The 18,365-nt window shown below is 51.0% G+C and overlaps 2 protein-coding genes across 3 annotated transcripts in view; one reads left to right on the top strand and one right to left on the bottom strand.

Moving 5' to 3' along the window:
* CRHR2 (corticotropin releasing hormone receptor 2) overlaps nt 1–4,207 on the top strand; it is a 44,306-nt gene extending 40,099 nt beyond the window's left edge. The window contains exon 14 of the transcript XR_011382977.1: nt 2,665–4,207. The gene's annotated coding sequence lies outside the window, so the exon portion shown is untranslated. The remainder of the gene's footprint in view (nt 1–2,664) is intronic.
* Nucleotides 4,208–8,266: 4,059 nt separating this feature from the next.
* GARS1 (glycyl-tRNA synthetase 1) overlaps nt 8,267–18,365 on the bottom strand; it is a 39,453-nt gene continuing 29,354 nt past the window's right edge. For both annotated transcript variants that reach the window (XM_051852876.2, XM_070059401.1), the window contains exons 13-17: nt 15,284–15,369; nt 13,057–13,166; nt 10,511–10,604; nt 9,671–9,861; nt 8,267–8,555 (exon numbers count right to left, since the gene is read on the bottom strand). In XM_051852876.2, the coding sequence (XP_051708836.2) occupies nt 8,430–8,555; nt 9,671–9,861; nt 10,511–10,604; nt 13,057–13,166; nt 15,284–15,369 (607 nt within the window). In that variant the 3' untranslated portion in view covers nt 8,267–8,429. The remainder of the gene's footprint in view (nt 8,556–9,670; nt 9,862–10,510; nt 10,605–13,056; nt 13,167–15,283; nt 15,370–18,365) is intronic.

Genomic DNA, 18,365 nt, shown 5'->3' with positions numbered 1-18,365 from the left:
CTGTTTAACCCTTCGGCTCCTGCTTCCTAATGCTGGGCAGGGCCTCAGCCCACAATTATTCCTCACGCCAGGCTCCTGGTCCTGCTCCCAGGGAGAGAGCAGACAGTGCCCTGACCGCGGCCTGGCTCCAAGTCCAAGTGGGGCCAGAGAGTGGCTGCCATGCGGTGTGAGCCCAGAGACGACAAAGGTGGCAGCAGGAGGGGCAGGGGATGGAGCATCTGCAGGGCAGGAGGTGAACGAGGGGGATGGGTGTCCCCCCCAGGGGCCCCTGGCCAAGGTGTTTTCTGTGTGAGGGCCTGGACCCTCCAGAACCCTGGTGCCCAGGGGCTGGCTGGCAGCAGCAGTAGGAAAAAGGGGTCTACGGTGGAGCTAGGACACACACAGGGACACCCACAGACAGGGAGACACTCCTGGGACGGCAGCGGGAGGCCAGGGTGACCCACGTGTGTGACCCCAGCCTCCCAAGAACGCCGGAGGGGACGCAGAGAGAGGAGCCTCACGCATTTGCCTGTCATTCACTCCCCATGTGTGCAACACCTCTGTGGGCCGGGTGTGAAACAGAAGTAAAACAAGTTTCTGTCTCAGATAGACACTCAAAATCTAGTTGACAAGGAACAGCTCTGCAAACAGCACACAGGAAAAGCAGGCCTGAGGACGTGCGCTTGCGTCCTGCCTGGGTGGCTCTCCCCGCATCCACTCCTGCATGGCGGGGCGGGCGGAGAGGCAGGGCAGCTCAGCAGCCAGCTCTCATCCTTAGCACAGACGGGGCTCCCAGGGGCTCCCAGCTGGAGGCTGGCTTGCCGGTGTGGTGGTACCTTTAAGAGGAGGGGCTCGGTGGGGAGGTCGTCAGGTTCCGGGGCATCAGCAGGTGGGTTAGTCAGCGTCTCCTCACTTAACTAAGTCCCCTGGGATGAGCTTCGTGGGAAGGAGGAAGGTTTATTTCAGCTTCCGGTCCAAGATGGGGCAGCCCCCTTGGCTCAAGGGATGATCACAGAGGCAGCCAGGAAGCAGAGAGACCCAGGGGGCTTACCCAGCCCAAGCCCCCTGTGACCCCAAGGCCTCCCTCCCGGATGATCAAGCCTCCACCCTGAAGCCATCAGCCACTGCCATCCACCCATTAACCACTGACATGACGTTGGGGTCCAAAGGCCTGCATGAGGCTGGGGGCTAAATCCTACTCAGAGGGACTGACCCGCAATCTCAGGGCGAGGGCTCCCAGCCTGGACCGGGCACCACCCACCCGAGTTGTCACGTGGTGAGTGTGGCCGTCTCAGCTCGACCCTTGCTTACTCTGTTGACATGTGACATGTGACATTTCATCCTCTCATGGCTCCTGCCACCACTGGCCTTTGCCAACACCAGTGCTAGTGCTACGCCCTTGGGCTTGCAGAACCTTGAACTAAACCAAAAAATTTTTAAAAGGATGTGTTTATTTGAAAGGCAGAGTTACAGAGAGATGGGGAGAGAGAAAGAGAGATCTTTCATCTGCTGGTTCAGTCCCCAGATGACTGTAATGGCCAGAGCCAGGCCAGGTCAAAGCCAGGAGCCCAGAACTCCATCTGGGTCTCCCACGTGGGTGGCAGGGGCCCAAGTACATGAGCCATCTTCCACTACTTTCCCAGGAGCATTTGCAGGAAGCTGGATTCTAAGTGGAACAGCCAAGACTTGAACTGGGGCTGTGATATGAAGTGCCAGCATCTCAGGCAGCGGCTTAACCCGCTGTGCCACACACTGGCTCCTGAAACCTCTTTTCTCTACCCATGACCAGCCTCAGGTATTTTGTTCTAGAAACACAGACTAAGACAAGAACCTCAGCCGCTCTCCCTTGTTCTTTGCTACTTCTCATCAGCCAGGCTGGGTCCCCCCAGGGAGCTCAGCAGGTGTTGCTCTTGCTGCCCTGAGCATCTCAGAGCCCATGGGCAGGTGGGCAGCAGGTGGGGAGGCTGGAGGGGGAGGGGCTGTCCCGGGAGGGACAGGTGCAGGGAGTGGAAGAGGCACATTCAGGAGGACAGGCCATCCTGTGCCTGTCACAGGCCCTGGGGTCTGTGACAGCTCAACCAGAATTGGGAGTGTTTTGTGGTAAAGAGCTGTGTGGTTGAGACAGCAGTTTTGAAACACTTGAGGCTCCTCCAGCCGGGGCCCTCTGCTCCAGGCACAGCCCTGGACCTGCCACGGGAGGCATGTAGCAGGTGGTGGGCGTCCGGGTTTGAGGGGGAGGTGCAGCCCAGGGAGCCGCCATCTTCCAGGGAGCCCCCAGGTGAACGTGACAGCTGTTGGTGTGGGAGCAGCAGCCAGCCAGCACCCACGTCCTGTTCCCACCACACGTGTGCAAGCCGCAGAACTGGACGGCCAGTGACCTGCTTCTGGAAGCCCTAGGGGAAGACAGCGTGTCTGCATCATGCAAATGTACTCATCAACATGCCCACTGCGGTTTCCGGGCTCTGCCCGCAGGTGCCCCTGATTCTCGGGAGGGGCTGGGCCACTGGAGACGCGCTCGTCAGTGGGAGGAACGGGCAGAGGGGAGCTGACATCACCGCCGGTGGTAATTGAGTTTGCTCCAGACTTCCTGTTGGGGCTTCTGCTTAGGGCCCTGAGGCGTCCCCCACGCAGCTGTCGTGGCCTCTCCATCACAGCTTCCCCTCCCAAACTCTGCCCACTCCACAGCCCTCGCCCAGGATGCCTTCCTGCTGCCATCAGCGCGCTGCTCCCTCTGCCCACAGCACCTCTGCTGACTAAGCTGCCTCTCCTGCCTGTTCACCCAGACCTGGAACACTCACAGGCCACAGCCTGGGGCGAGCAAGACAGGGCAGAGGCAAAGAAATCCCAGAGAGCTCTTCATCTGCACGGTGGGTACCCATCCCACTCTCCCCCACCTCCCGGCCCCAGAGCTCCGAGGCCAGCCCCTCACCTCCACGTACGGACAGTCTCCACCACAGCCTGCAGGCTCCACATTAATCTCATGCCAGGGAGCCCAGGCCCAGGAGGACGTTGATGTCCCCCGGCAGGGGACACAGCCTGGCCTCCGCTACTGCCTTCCAGTAGGCAGAGGCAGGGCCTGCTCCAGCCAGAGGCAGGATTGCACCTGCCACCGGAGTGATGAATAGCACCTGTTCACTCTCACACTTGTCCTGGTCTGGACCATCGCCCGACTCTGCCTGCGTCTGCCACCGATGCTGCTCGAATGGATGAGTGACGAAAACCACGTGCACAGAACTTTCTGAACAGCGGCTCCCGCGCTTTGGAGAAAGAGCCCACACGGCAGGGACATGGAAGGTGAAGTCTGGCGTCCTGCCGCAGTGTGTGTGTGAGCAGGGGCAGGTAGGGCTGTGGACTCCTGCTCCAGAAGAGAACTGTCCCCCAGCCTCTGCTGCAAACACAACCAAGTAATTAATTGTGCTTCTTAATTAGCTCTGCGGGGCACCCAGAACACCCCCTGGCTCCCTGAAGCCCATGCAGAATAAGCAATCCAGCCTCACAGGTCCCCACGGAGGGCCCTGTGCCCAGGAAGGCAGAGCTTAAGACCCATCACTGCTGCCTTCCAACCGCAGCTCCCGTCTCCGGCTTCTCGGAGTCCAGTCCTTTCCTGCTCACCCCTGCTGCCCCACCCCGGTACCTCCCACTTGCCCCAGTGGCTCTGTGGATGGTGGACCCCTGGCTCTTCATCAGATGAACACCGCTAGCCCCATGGTCTCCAAACGCATCTCGATCCTGGGCGTAAAGCAGATTCCGGGCAGCCTCTCCACCTGCCTCCGTGGAGTTTAGCGCCAGGGATGGTGGGAGCGCCGCCTAGGGACGCACACGTCACCGCAGGACCCGCTGCCCCATCTGACTGCACTCGGGCAGTGGGCCCCTTGGGAATGTGACAGATTCTTTGCCCTAGAAAGATACAGATTTTGGGGCCAGCACCTGCAGTGCCAGCATCCCATATGGGCACCAGTTTGAGTCCTGGCTGCTCCGCTTCCAAACCAGCTCTCTGCTATGGGCTGGGAAAGCAGTGGAGGATGGCTCAAGTCCTTGGGCCCCTGCACCCAGGTAGACCTGGAAGAAGCTCCTGGCTCCTGGCTTTGGATTGGCGCAGCTCCAGCCATTGCGGCCAGCTGGGGAGTGAACCATCGGATGGAAGACCTCCCTCTCTCTCTCTCTCTCTGCCTCTCCTTCTTTCTCTGTGTAACTCTTTCAAATAAATAAATAAATCTTTAAAAAAATAGATTTTGTAGTAAAAAAGTGCATGACATTTCTGCAGAAATCCTTGAAGGACTCAGGGATTCAAGGTTAAAAGCCCCTGTGTTTTGACACAGTGGCCAGGACATGGCTTGGGACAGCTACATCCCGTATTGGAGGGCTTGGGTACGTGTCCTGGCTCTGCTCGACTCCAGCTTCCTGCTAACGTGCAAGCTGGGAGGCAGCCGGTGATGGCCAAGTGCATGGGAGACGTGGACGGCGTGCCTGGCTCCTGGCTTCCGCCTGGTCCAGCCTCAGCTCTTGTTGGTATTTGGGAAGTGAACCAGCAGATGGAAGATCTTCCTGCCTTTCAAACACCTACATCCACAATACGCAGCAATTGCTGGGCTGTGAGTGGCCGGTGAGGAAAGGGAGCAGCTCCCAAGTCATGTCCCAGTTTCTGGAGGAGTCATGAACTCCATTCCCATGGAGTTAACTCGATTACGGCTCAGTGGCTACCACTCTCCTCCACTGGACTGAAGGCTTCTCCGTGTATCAGCACACATGCCTGCTGCAGTCTCCCTCCTAAAACGATGCCAGGCTGCACTCGGTGTTTTTCCCATGTTAACAGAGGGTTTTTTTTTTTCCTTTCCCACAATTTCATTCCACTTAATCTCACTGTCAATTAACTCACTCAGATGCGGAACAGTGAGTTTTGATGAGCCAAAGATTTTAATTAGCCTAAATTGTTTTAGTTAGCATAACTGCTTTTGCGTTTGTTGTCAGTGACTGAGTTTCCAGACCTAACCATGCAGGAGCTGGCTGGCAAAAAATCCCCGCAGGTCTCCCTGCCCAGCCTCCAGCTCCTGCAGCCGCCACGGGGTGCAGGCTGTGGCCTGGACAGAGGCAAGGGGGAGCAGACAGCCACCCCAGCTGACCATGAGACACCCAAGGCCCAGAGCACCCCTTACTTTATTTCCAGTAGAGCTCGGTGCAGCCCCTGCCCTCTGGCCACCCCAGCCCCCATCACCGTCCAGCAAGATGTGGCGGCCACACCCCCATCCCACCCCCACACCTGCTTCCCTCACTGCACTCGAGGTTCTTACAAACTCATGGCCTCAGAGGAATCCCCTCTGGGCAAAGCCACGGATCCAGCATTCCATGTGGCAAGTCAGCTCATGAGTCTAGTGGTGCAGCAGTGACAAGAAATGCTGATGCCCAGGCCACGCCTCAGGGAAGTTAATTAAACCAGAGGTGCGGCCCACACCTGTGCATTTTGAGAGTCACTGCCCTCACGCCTTGTGCTGAAGCAACAGGTTTTAAAAGGCGTGCCCTTTAACTTGCGAGGAAGACAGACCATCTGGGTGAGATGGGAGAGCAGCTCCCAAATCATGTCCCAGTTTCTGGAGGAGTCATGAACTCCATCCCCATGGTCTTAACTCGATTACGGCTCAGTGGCTACCCAGTAACCAAGAATTATTGAACAGGCCAACAAGAGGTGAACTTCCAGACACAGCAAAATCATTCATCCATTCACTTACTGAATTTTCAACTAGATTTCATCGTGGTGTTGACCCAATGCCAGAAACACTTGCCTTAACAGAGAATCAGCAAAGATGCTGCTGGCACAAGGCTCTGAGACAGAACGGTGCTCCTCACGCCTCTCCCTCCAGGGCGCTTCACGGAGGTGCAGCCAAAGCAATGTGCATTTCTCTCTAGGACATCCGGTCCTCTGAGGAACAGACTCCACTGACTGCCGCCCTGAGAGCCTACAGGTCAAGGGAGCCGTACCGCAAGATCTAGAAGGAGATCTACAGCAAGTGATTACCTGAACAAAGTAACTTGTCACAAAGACCCTGGGACATGTGACATCTCTAGTACCATTTCAGGAGGGGAGACCGCTCCTGTATTCCTACGACCTGGTGATGAACTCCTTTTCTGGAACATCTATCTGCACACAGTACTTTGCCATCAGGGTCTGTTCAGCACCACGACCGTGCTGAACTGCAGAGAGCCAGGCACACAGCCCTCACCAGACAACTCCACACTCCACCGGACTGAAGGCCTCAGACCCCAGCCCAAGTGTTCCTGCACACTTGGGAACCAGCTGGTACCTGGACCTCTCCCAGCATTCATTTTGGGGGGAGGGAGGAGCAGGAGTAACCTCACTGAGCCGACACTATCCATCTCGTTCTTCCTAGCTCACTCACGGTTCCATACCTATGGCCACAGCAGTCTTCAAACAGAGCCTGGGCCTGACCACAACATGCAAACCCACAGGCAGAGCCTCTGCATTTGAAAAACCACCCTCTGCCTGCTCCACAGGACGGGAGAACTCTGCTGCTGGTCCGCCCGGCTGCCTCACTCGGGTCATCAATCATGGATAGGTGTTCTCTTAGGAGAAAGCGTACTTTGTCCCTGGGGGAAGGACTGGAGCGAGGCGGGCTGGCAGCTTTCACATCCAGTCTGTAACTCATGATGGACGCATTCGCCGACTCCAGTCCCTTTACGAGCCAACGCAGGTGAATCCCACTATGGACTGAATACATCTTTCCCCGTTAATGAGCTCATAATGATGTCTCAGGTTGTGCTGCTGAGAGGGAGGCACCTGCTGTGAAAGGCAGTCAACACGTCGGTGGGAAGCAGACAGGTGGGAGCGCGGGATCTGAGCCCAGGTCAGAGCCTAAGCATAAGGAATTACAAGTGAGAAAACAGGGGCTCGGTTCATGTGAAACGCAGCTCCTTCCAAGTTCATAATGAATGCTGCTCCGAGCACCGGTGAGGGGAGGAATAAACCTCACTGTAAAGCTCTCTTCCCAGACGCTGCTTTGGAAATCTGAGACTCACTCACAGACTTGTGAGCATCTACTACTGTGCTCCAGCCGGCATCCTGGGAGATGAGACACAAAGGAGAGAGACCCTGGGGCGAGCCGACTGTGTATCTAAGAAATCACAGCTCCACTGCTCTTCCCAGCCAAGACAAGAGAGCACGCTGTGCAGCCACCACCCTGCCCAGCTCTGCTCACAGGAAGCGGGGGCACCAGACAAGGTCCTCACTACAAACAAACAGCTGCTCACATTCACACAGCCTGGAACCTCTTCCTTACAAATCAGCGTTGGTCTTCTCAGCGTCCTATCCGAATTATATCATGGAGTACCATAAAGCTGACCCCAAATTACTAGGTTAGAATCAAGACCCAGTGACGGCTGAGAATTGCCAAGCCAGGTAAGACAGGTGGGGCTCCAGGGCAGCCCGTGGAGCCAAGCACAAGGGCGCTGTTCGATGGGTGCTTCTGTCATGGGCTCCCTCTGGGAACCTCCAGTGGAGCAGAGACTTCTGTTTATTTTTTTTTTTATTTTTTTTTTATTATTATTTTTGATAGGCAGAGTGGACAGTGAGAGAGAGAGAGAGAGAAAGGTCTTCCTTTGCCGTTGGTTCACCCTCCAATGGCCGCCGCTGCAGCCGGCGCACCGCGCTGATCCGATGGCAGGAGCCAGGATCCAGGTGCTTTTCCTGGTCTCCCATGGGGTGCAGGGCCCAAGCACCTGGGCCATCCTCCACTGCACTCCCTGGCCACAGCAGAGAGCTGGCCTGGAAGAGGGGCAACCGGGACAGAATCCGGCGCCCCGACCGGGACTAGAACCCGGCGTGCCGGCGCCGCAAGGTGGAGGATTAGCCTATTGAGCCACGGCGCCGGCCGAGACTTCTGTTTAGAACCCTGGGGCTAGCAGCCCTTGCCCTCTCTCCCCCGCCCACCAGCACACAGCCTGCTACCCCATCCCCACCTCAGCCTTTCCCAGAAGCGGCTCCACCCACGGAGGGGCTGTCATCTCTTCACCACAAAAAGAGAAAGGGAAAATGCAAATCCAGAGAGACACAAAGGAGATCAGTGGCTGCCTGGGGCTGGCGTGGGGAGCGATGGGAAAAGGGTTGTGTGAGGCTTTCTTGTGCTGGGGAGGCCGTCCAAGCAGCTGTGGCGATTCCTACACAACGTAAGTCATGCTCCTACAAAGCTGTTAACTTAAACATGTGCTAATTGTGTTGGCCCTTAAGCCATGTGGATGTCAAACAATGGGAGAAATGCAAAAGAACCACACAGGCAAATGGAATTCCTTGGACTTTAATTGTGGGGGTAAAATCCGGCAGCCACTGGGGATGAGACACAGTCTTGGGCAACCGCGAAGGATGTTGTTTTTTGGTAAAGTGGACATGATAAGAGTTATTTTTATTTATTAGCACAAGCAGTAAAAAGTTGCTAAAATTGTCCTCATTCCTCGATCGTCTCTTTTTTACCAGTCTCTTGCCCTTCAAAGAGGGGATACCTGGCCTCCACATCGGCCCACGTGATGCTGCCACTGGCCAGATCGCGCACTACGGTGGGCAGTTCAGAGACCTGGGGCGAAAGCAAAGAGAAACCCAAGATCAGTCAACTTGCTAAGACTTCCAGGAGACGACTCACTGAACCCAGGAAACTGAACAGGGCCCTTTACCAGCTGAGCTCTGCAGAGTACTTCCTGAGTCTCCACTTAGCTCCACTCATTCCCTGCCCCCAGCGCAGGCCTGGGCCACCGTTCCAGCCCACTGTGCTCCCTGGCCCCCCTGGGTAACTCAGTTCTGCCGCAAAGCCTTCCCATTATCCTAAACCTCCACGTCAACCTAAGTTGAAAGTAACACAGGAAGCGGGCCAGGGGAGACTGGCAAAATGGCAGTGGCTCCCCAAGCCCTCGCTCTGCCCGCGCCAGCAGGGCTGGGGCAGACAGGCTGTCTAACCAGCTCCTAAGCGGTGCTGCCACGGCCACTGCTGGGGGTCACATTGTGAACACAGGTCCAGGGCAGCCAGGCAGGGTTTAAGAAAAGACAAGCCAGAGTCCACGGCTTCCAGATTATTTCGCCCTCTGGGAAAAAGCAGCCTCCACTGTTCTCCCGGTCACTACCTCCACATGGGGCTGAGCACAGAACAGGCACTCTAAATAGAAATGCTCAGAGTGGATGAACGCAGGGCCGAGCGGTGCTCCCCCCGCTGGCCTCTGTGTCCCCTTACCACCCTTCTCTCCCTGTGCTGCTCCCATTCCACGACTCCTTCCCACCGCGTCAAGTCGCTGGTAGCTGAGTCACTTTTGAATGGATTACACAGAAACACTTGTCCATACTCACGCATACGTTTCTATAGAAATAGGAAGATAAAAACGTCTCGGCCCCCAAAAGCCTGCCAATAAAACTATGGCAACAAGCTCTTGGGATCATGTTTCTCTTGCCCTATAAACAAACAACTATAAAACCAAACTGCCAGGGAATGAGCTCAGAGCTGTACAAATGGCTATGAATAACAGAGAAGTGCTAATGGATACTTTCATAATTAAACCAAAGGGACTTGGGAGTCTGGGTTCTGTCTGATACAAACCTATTATTAAAATTAAAAATAAATAAATAAGCAAATGGAAAGAGGCATAGAAACAGCAAAATCCAACTCAAGTCAGGGAGAGCAGCGCCCAGAGACAAGGCAGGTACCTCTGCCCTGATCTGCCGCATGGAGTCGCGGTCCCGCAGCGTGGCAGTGTGAGGGGTCTTGTTCACTGTGTCGAAGTCGATGGTGATGCCGAAAGCCACGCCGATCTCATCAGTCCTGGCATAGCGTCTTCCGATCGACCCGGAGGAATCATCCACTTTGTGAGACACGCTGTTCCTGGTCAGGGCTTCCGCTACCCAAAATACATGAAGAAAATTACAAACAGAACAATGGAGTAAGTCCCAATGTCATCTATTGCTTTTTTACCTGTCTTGTAAGCTCAGAAACTTAGAAAAGAGACCAAGACAAGAGAGCAACAAATCCTAGTTGCAAGAGAAAGAAAAATGTCAACCCCTCGCTGAAGCTCAAACCTTCCCTCATCCTCCATCGCTGTGGCTGCAGGGGCAGGAGGTGAGACCACGTCCACACCCAGGTCGACTTGCAGGAGCTGAGACCAAGTCCACACCCAGGTCGACTTGCAGGAGGTGAGACCAAGTCCACACCCAGGGGCGGTCACTCGCATGGCCTCAGCAGCTCAATCTGCTCCCCAGCAGCAGATGACTATCAGGACGCCTTCAACGCGCACAGACCCACGAGGGCCGTACCCCTGCTCAGACTCCCTGATGAAGTGGGCAGGTAACCTTTAGGCCTGGCTGTCGGGCCCTGTCTTGATTCATGCAGAAACACCCTGAGCAAGCACGCCCTCCCAGATACAATGGCTAACATCCCTTAGAAGCACTCGTTATTCAATCTATATTTTTACTGAAATAAATGACATATTTCCTAAAATTTGGTCTACTTGGTGATGTTCCCATGGAGATTAGGCAATTGGGTTTGCTTACATAACTCCTTGACAAATGGCATGAACTCCTGGTTTTGACTCAGTGGAAGGACGGAGCATTTGAATGGAGCGACGACAGCAGGGAAACTGAAGAACTGGATGATGTTAAAAAACAAAAAAATACAAGGCATGTTAGTTTATTAATATACAAATGTTGATGCCCCTCAGTGGGCGGGCGTCCATGCGTATTTTCACTACGCCAGGAAACGCGGTATGAAGGGCAGAATGACAGAAGAGAACCCACAGCTAAACTGGAATCAGACACAGAGTTTCAGCTCTGACTTCGAAGCCCTCCCCTCAATCTCGCCTTCTCATTCCCTGCGCTGCTGACTGCTCAGGTCAGTTATATGCACAGGTCTGTTAGAAAAAGTCAAAGGGGGTGCAAGTGACACATGCGTAACATGGAATTTTCTGGTTCCACATCAACACCCCACTCTTTCCTGTAGAAAGCACCTCAAGGATCTGTCCCCAATTCACTAACAAGGGGTAGAACAGTACCAAGCCCAAATCCTTGTCAGTCCCATAGGGGAAGAATCTATACATTGGGATTAAGTGGAACAGGAGGGCTTCATTAGCCCACACAGCATTGATCCAAAAGACAGAGGACAAAACAGAAACAGGTGCTCTGTACACTTAGACTAAGTATAGCCCTCCACCCCGCCACCACCAGCCTGTTACTGGAACAGGTTTCTGAGTAACTCAGAAATGAGAGCCAAGATATTCTGTGGGAGGCAAGACAGTCTACCAACTTCAGTTGGAAACGAGAGCTGAAGGCAATTCTTACGTATTGGTACAAGACGAAGGCTGGAAGGCAGGAACATGGAATTTGGAATAAATCTGTTCTACAAAACAATGAATGCCAATTGATGATGAGTATCCTGCTGGCCACCAACAACGCTGCCTGTACCACAGAGGGCAGAGTTCTCTCCCTCCTCCATGCTATGACGATTCGATTTCATAGACGAGAGAAGCAGCAACCTGCTTCACAGGAAAGACTTCCTAAATTTTCTCTAGCAATGCTTTTATACCAAAGTTACAGGCAAATAAACCAAAGGTTTCCCACAGCCTAATCAAATTTCTCTTCCTGATGGGACTTTGGATGTAATTCATAAAACACTGTGACTAATTTATTCGTGTTCAGCCCTTATGAAGCTTCCATTAACATTTTAATTCTATCAGCATTACTAGATCCAAGGGAACAGCTAAAAGATTCTTTGAAAACCCTTTTTATTAAGAAAAGCAAGCAGGAGAAGCTGAGGTCCACCTGACACCTGAGCTGTATGTGCATCATCGCTCCTCTGGAAGACCCAGCCTGCAGGTGGCACGTCTGGTGCCTCGCCCAGCTTCTTACTTTCGTTGAGAGACTCAAGAGCTGCACCCTCAGCATCAGGAAGTGGAGCTGCAACTTTAGGGCAGCGATGGAAAGGCTAAGTTTTTTGGCTGCATAGTACAGCAGTGTGGGTGCTGGTGAGGACGCCATGTCCCGTGCTGCAGTTCCTAGGCTTGGTGCCTGCCTCTGGCTCCTCGCTCCAGCTCCTGCTAATGCAGACTCTGGGAGGCAGTGCTGGCGGCTCACACAACCAGGTTCCTGCCACCCACGTGGGAGGCCAGGAGTGAGTATGGGCTCCTGGCTTTGGCCTCAGCCCAGCCCCAGCCACTGTGAGCATCTGGGGAGTGACCCCGAATGTGAGATCTGTCTCTCTCTTTCTCTATTTCTCAAATAAATAAAAATTAAAAAATAAAACACCAGTGTCAAGAACTCATCAGTACATTCTTCAATGACCCAGAAAGGATCACAGAGTTGATATCCAACATTATATACACACTTAAGCCTTAGAATGGTCACGTGGATGCAATTATTTCTTTCAATTAATCTGATATATGCGACCTCTCCTTCCAACTCATTCTTTGGATTGGTTTTTCTAGAAATTTATATACAAATTAAAGCAGTCCAGTTTCTGCAGAGAGGAAGGTGAAAGGTAGGCTGGGAGATAGTAGAGCAGAGGCGTCAGCCAAGAGGATCTCTCACCAACTTCTGTCCTCACCAGAGCTGGGATACCAGGAAGGCTATGCTGCAGACACCACTGCCCAATCTAGGATCTGTAAGTCTCCCACACTGGACCACCCAGGGCTCATGCACAGGTCCCTAGGTCTCAGACACAGCGAATCAGCATCTCTGGGACAGAATCTAGGGATTCACAGCTTCACCCCATGAGAACCACAATTTCATGCAGTTTCAAAGGGCTCCCTTCAATACCTTCTCAGTTGACTCACCCTTCCCAATTTTCTAAAAGGAGAGCGTATCCAGAAACTTCTGTTCTTTCCACAGATAGTGCCTCAAAGAAACAGCTTCTGAACACAGAGCACCAGACAGCTAAAATAGCTTCTAGAATAACCTGCACATCCTAAAGCCCAAATAAAATAGCATGCTCAAGTTATGCCTGTGAACAGTTAAGCAAGGCTGGATGTCAACATCACTCGTGCTCCTGGCAAGGAACAACTGATCGCCACAGAGTCTTGTTCACGTTCTGTTTTCTGACAACTCACCGTTCTCTGTTCATCTCCCTCCCGCACGTGGAATGTATGCTCCAACACCGTATACATGATCCTGCCCAGGCCAAAGGACGGTTCAATTACACTCGGAACAACTTCTTCCACTACAGGAGAGATGGAAATTCAGTAAGTCTCTCAAATGCCACGTGACCCACCACAGATGCTCTCAACAGTTCTCAGCACTAAAAATACCTTTTCTAGGTGGATTATGGCCTCTGCACACTAGGACAAAAATCAGAACATTCCTAAAAGCTACTTGCAGGCAGGAAACAGGACACCTTTCAAGATAAAGCTGGAGTAAAAATCTTTCACCGAATTAATTCTTCGGGTACCTGAGCATTTCTTCCCCAGCTGTAAGCTATAAACCAGTTACATTGTCTCAGTCACCGGCCTTGCCCATCCAGAAAGCAGAAAAAAATCTAGAGCTTTAATTAAGACTTTTCTAGAATTAAAAATCTGCCACCATGGCTGGAAAAATTACAAACACAATCTCTGCCTGTACCAAATATCATGATTTATGTCTGCTTTACATTTCTTATGTCTGCTACATCTCTTCCCAGGCTGAAGCTACGCCTATGGTACACGCAGGAACCACACTGATAATTGCTACTGATGACGTGGAAAGGAAGCACTGAGCACTTTCCAGGTCTAAGACAATTGACCATGACCTTGGACGGTTTATGCTTTAGGGGAAGGAAAGGAGGTAAACTAGCACTAAAAACTGACGTATCTAGGGGAGAGAGATTGTTTCCTTTGTCTATGATAAAGAATAGTACTTCACAAATATTGCCAAGTCATCCAAGTCATTGTTCCGCTCATTCAACTACAGCTCTGAGGCAGCTCCGTGATGCTGGTACAAAGCCCCCGGCACAAAGGAGCCCCTGCTCAGCCCGGCACTGCTCAGGGAGGCCTGGCCACAAAGCAAGCAGAGAACCAGGGCATAGGCGGCCCCTCCCTGGGCTGCCACGAGCGTCTAAAACACCCACTTGCTATCCCATTTCCAGGAGCTTCGATTCAGCACAAATAACCATCAGCACCCTTCACACCTGCTCCAAAATACTGTCCAATTCATAGAATCTGTTCTACAAAACACACACACACACACACACACAACCCCACTTCCTTCACTTTTAAAAAAGCATGAAAGGTCACTGATCCAAATGACGTTAACAACTTCCTTTGCCAGAAAGCATGAGGGCTAAGTTCCCTCTTTCACGTAACAAATAAAATGATTTTTCTTTAATAAGAAAAAAGGAAGTTTTAATCAAAGAGAATATTCACATATATCTCAAGCCCCAGGAAAAGGTAGGATTATGAATTATCTTTGAGGGTGAGTACAACAGGTGGTAAAAAAGAAAAGAAAGGCCCAAATGAGTGTCTCAAACACATGTATCAAATTTGTGGTGTGGCATTAAGGAATTTTTTCTCTCTCCAAATTTTCAATGCAATGGTTATATCATAAACCATTTTTTAAAAATGTAAGGACTGGGGCTGACACTGTGGTATAGTGGGTAAAGTCACCACCTGTAGTGCCAGCATCCCATATGAGTGCCAGTTTGAGTCCCAGCTGCTCCACTTCTGATCCAGCTCTCTGCTATGGCCTGGGAAAGCAGTAGAAGATGGCCCAAGTGCTTGGGCCCCTGCACCCGTGTGGGAGACCTGGAAGAAGCTCCTGGCTCCCAGCTTCGAGTTGGCGCAGCTCCAGCCATTGCAGCCATCTGAGAAGTGAACAGTGGATAGAAGACCACTCTCTCTCTCTCTTTCTCCCCAGCTCTGCCTCTTTGTAACTATGTTTTTTTTTTTTTTTTTTTTTTTTAAAGATGTATTTGAAATAGTTACACAGAGAGAGGAGAGGTAGAGAGAGCGAGCAAGAGAGAGTCTTCCATCTGATGGTTCACTCCCCAACTGGCCACAATGGCCAGAGCTACGCCGATCCCAAGCCAGGAGCCAGGCAATTCTTCCGGGTCTCCCACGTGGGTGCAGGGGCTCAAGGACTTGGGCCATCTTCTACTGCTCTCCCAGGCCACAGCAGAGAGCTGGATCGGAAGTGGAGCAGCTGGGACTAGAACCAGCGCCCATATGGGATGCCGGCACTTCAGGCCCGGGCGTTAACCCACTATACCACAGTGCCAGCCCCAACTATGTCTTTCAAATAAATAAATAAATCTTTAAAAAAATGCAAGGACTAATGGTTTTTTTTTAAGTATCTTTACAAATTTACCATGTAGTGTTTTCTGGAACCTCTTCACACTGACCATGTCTTTTGTTAACTGAAAAGTTTTCCCTTCAGTTTCAATAGTGAATTCCCTACAAAAAAAAAAAATATTCTATATTAGTTAGAACATGTACCCCGTGCCTTAATTTTTAAAGAAGTTTCACAGTCTGCTAATTTTTTTTTTATTTTTATGTATAATACAATGTGTTTGATTTCCTAGAAATAATACCTGAAGTTTACATTATTTCCAAAGGAACAACAAATTAAGCATTATTCCAAAAATGGCATCAAATAAGATTCTGGGAAAGAATCCAAAATTGTGACTTAGTTTTATAAAATTCCACAAGTGACTTAACCAAATCCCTTTGGTTTTGAGCTCCAGGTTAAATGAAAAACAACTTTAAAAACAATTCCATGTTAGAATGAAAAACATCAGGCTTCTTTCACTTGGTGTAAGGTCCCAACAAGTATTGCAATGAACCAACTCATCATCTCACAGAGCGATTTTAAAATTCCCACACCCGTCCACACAAACTCTGACGCTCACGTGTCAGCTCAGCTTTAACAGTGCTTGATGCCAATCTGGATTACTGCAGTCACAACGTGTTCATGTCCCGAGACAGGCCCAGGTTCATGTTACCAGAGCTCAGCTGCACACAGCATGCACACGATACCTGTGTCTGAGCTTTTAAGGTACTGCCTCACACCATGAATACCATCTTGGATTCTCTCCTTCTCAGCAGCTCAGCGCCAGGAGAGAGCCCCCCTGTGGCTGTCTCCGCAGCTGTATGGTGGGCAGCACACATTATTGCATCGTGCTCGCTGCTGCCTGTGATGAGCCCGCTCCTCACCTGAATGCTTTCCACTGACTGCTTCCATTCCACTACTCTCTGTGTGGATGCATTAAAAGTACAATCAGAGGGGCTGGCATTGTGGTGCAGTGGACTAAACCCCTCCCTGAGACATTGGCATCCCATATGAGTACCATTAGGAGAGTCCTGGCTGTTCCACTTCCGATCCAGCTCCCTGCTGATGCGCCTGGGAAATCAGCAGAAGTTGGCCCACGTAGTTAAACCCCTGCCACTAATGTGGCAGACCAGATGGAGCTCCTGACTTTGGCTTGGCCTGGCCCTGGCCATTGCAGTCATTTGAGGAGCGAACCATTGGATGGAAGATTTCTCTATTTCTGCCTTCCAAGTAAATAAATAAATCTTAAAAAACAGAAAAGTACCAATACATACAGTGTCATATGTATTTTCTCCGAGCACAGTCCAGGGTAGAGTAGGCATATAAAAAAAGCTTTAAGAACTGCAATTAGCATGGAAGACAACCATTATTTGAGAATACAGAAACCTCCCTTTCTTGTGAATAATGACATCTAACTAGTGATAAAATTATGTCCACTTTTAATGGGTTTTGATGTCATTTTAGCATAAATGTTAATTCTGGAAGACCAGAAATGTTTTAAAATTTTCCTATGAGTGAATGATCCTAACTTCAACTTGAAAAAGCTCACCTTATATGAGTTTTCCCAACAAACATATAGAAACACACAACCATCATGGCCCCAAAGGCCCCCTGGGACTCCCTTCCGTCAGCCCCCACTCCCAGTCCATCAGGGATCTGCTTGCCATCCCTGCACCCCAGATCTGCCATCCTTGGAGCTGAGCAGCACAGCATCTGGTGTGTACGGCTTCCGTCATGTGGTCTAAAGCTACGACAGGGGTTGGCATTTACTCTTTCTGTAAAGGGTCAGATGTGAAATGTTTCAGGATTTGCAGGCCATATGTAGTCTTTCACATTCTTTGGAGGCTTTTGAAAATACAAAAATCATTCTTACTGGGAATCTCCCAAGAACATTACAATAGGTAGTTCAAGGGAACTTTCAAAAACGTGTACTCCAGTTATCAGACTGCTTTATAAAAGGCAATGGGGTTAAGTTGATTAGTAGTGTCTATATCTTCCAATTCCTATTGATTTTTGTCCGCCTGCTCCATCAGTTACTGAGAGAAAGGTACAGAAATCTCCATCTGATTGTGAGTTTGTCTTTTTCCTTCCACCTACCAACTGCATTTTGTGTAATCAGAGGCTATGCTTTTGATAAACTCACCCCTTTATCCTCATGAAGCACTCCCTTTGCTCCTGGTAACTGTCCTTGTTCTCAAATTTATTTTCTCTTATGGTAAACACTGTCTGAGATTAACCATTTTTCAGGAAAAAAGTCTTTGATCCTTTTACTCTTGTACCTACTTAGGAATTACAATGACAAAGATTTCCCTGTACAATACCATTTAACTGGGTCTTGAAATTTTTAAACAGTTGGACAATCAACGCTATCAGTTCCAGCATTTAGCTCATTGTAACTCTTAATAGTTCTGACTTTAAATTCACCGCCTCACTAGTCATTCTCCATCTGTCCCGTCTGTTCTTCGTTCCTTTTTCTCTGTTATCTTCTTCTGGAGTATTTTGTATTATTCTATCTTATCTCCAATATTGGTTTATTAATGATACTCCTTTGCTTGCTATTTTCCCAGGTGAATGCTCTGGAGCTTGTTCCTGCCTTTTTCAACTCATCACAGCCGACCTCCTAACAGTGCCACACTTCCCAGACGTCCGTGCCCAGGTCTTGGCTCCGCCCCTGGGTTGCTGACAGCACACATTTTACTTCTGCACCTTTCCGCAGAGGAGTCTACTGGACATGAGGTCTCGAGCTTCTATCTGTCTGGAAGCATTCCTCTTATTTTTGAAATATATTTTTTGTTGGGTTCAGGATATTTGCCTCTGAGCATGTTAAAGACACCACTGAACTGTACTGTACCGTGGGCTTGCATGGTTTCTGAGACAATTCCAACGGCTGTCATCTCTGTCCACTTCCACGTGGTGAGCCCCTTCCCCTGCCTACACTGGCTTTCGTTGTCTCATCCTCTGAGGTCCAGTGTCAGGAAGGCAGAGTCACAGCCTTGTTAAATCGGGAAGGTTTTCAGCTCCTGCACTGTCCGCTGTTCTTCCTGGCTGCCTGCAGCAGCCCACAGGACGTCCTGCCCCGCGCTCCTTCAGTCCAGGCTTCACTTCAGTCTCTGCGGCTGTG

Source organism: Oryctolagus cuniculus, chromosome 16 (genome assembly GCF_964237555.1).
Source record: "Oryctolagus cuniculus chromosome 16, mOryCun1.1, whole genome shotgun sequence".
Lineage (NCBI taxonomy): Eukaryota > Metazoa > Chordata > Mammalia > Lagomorpha > Leporidae > Oryctolagus > Oryctolagus cuniculus.
This window is presented reverse-complemented; position numbering and strand designations above follow the sequence as displayed.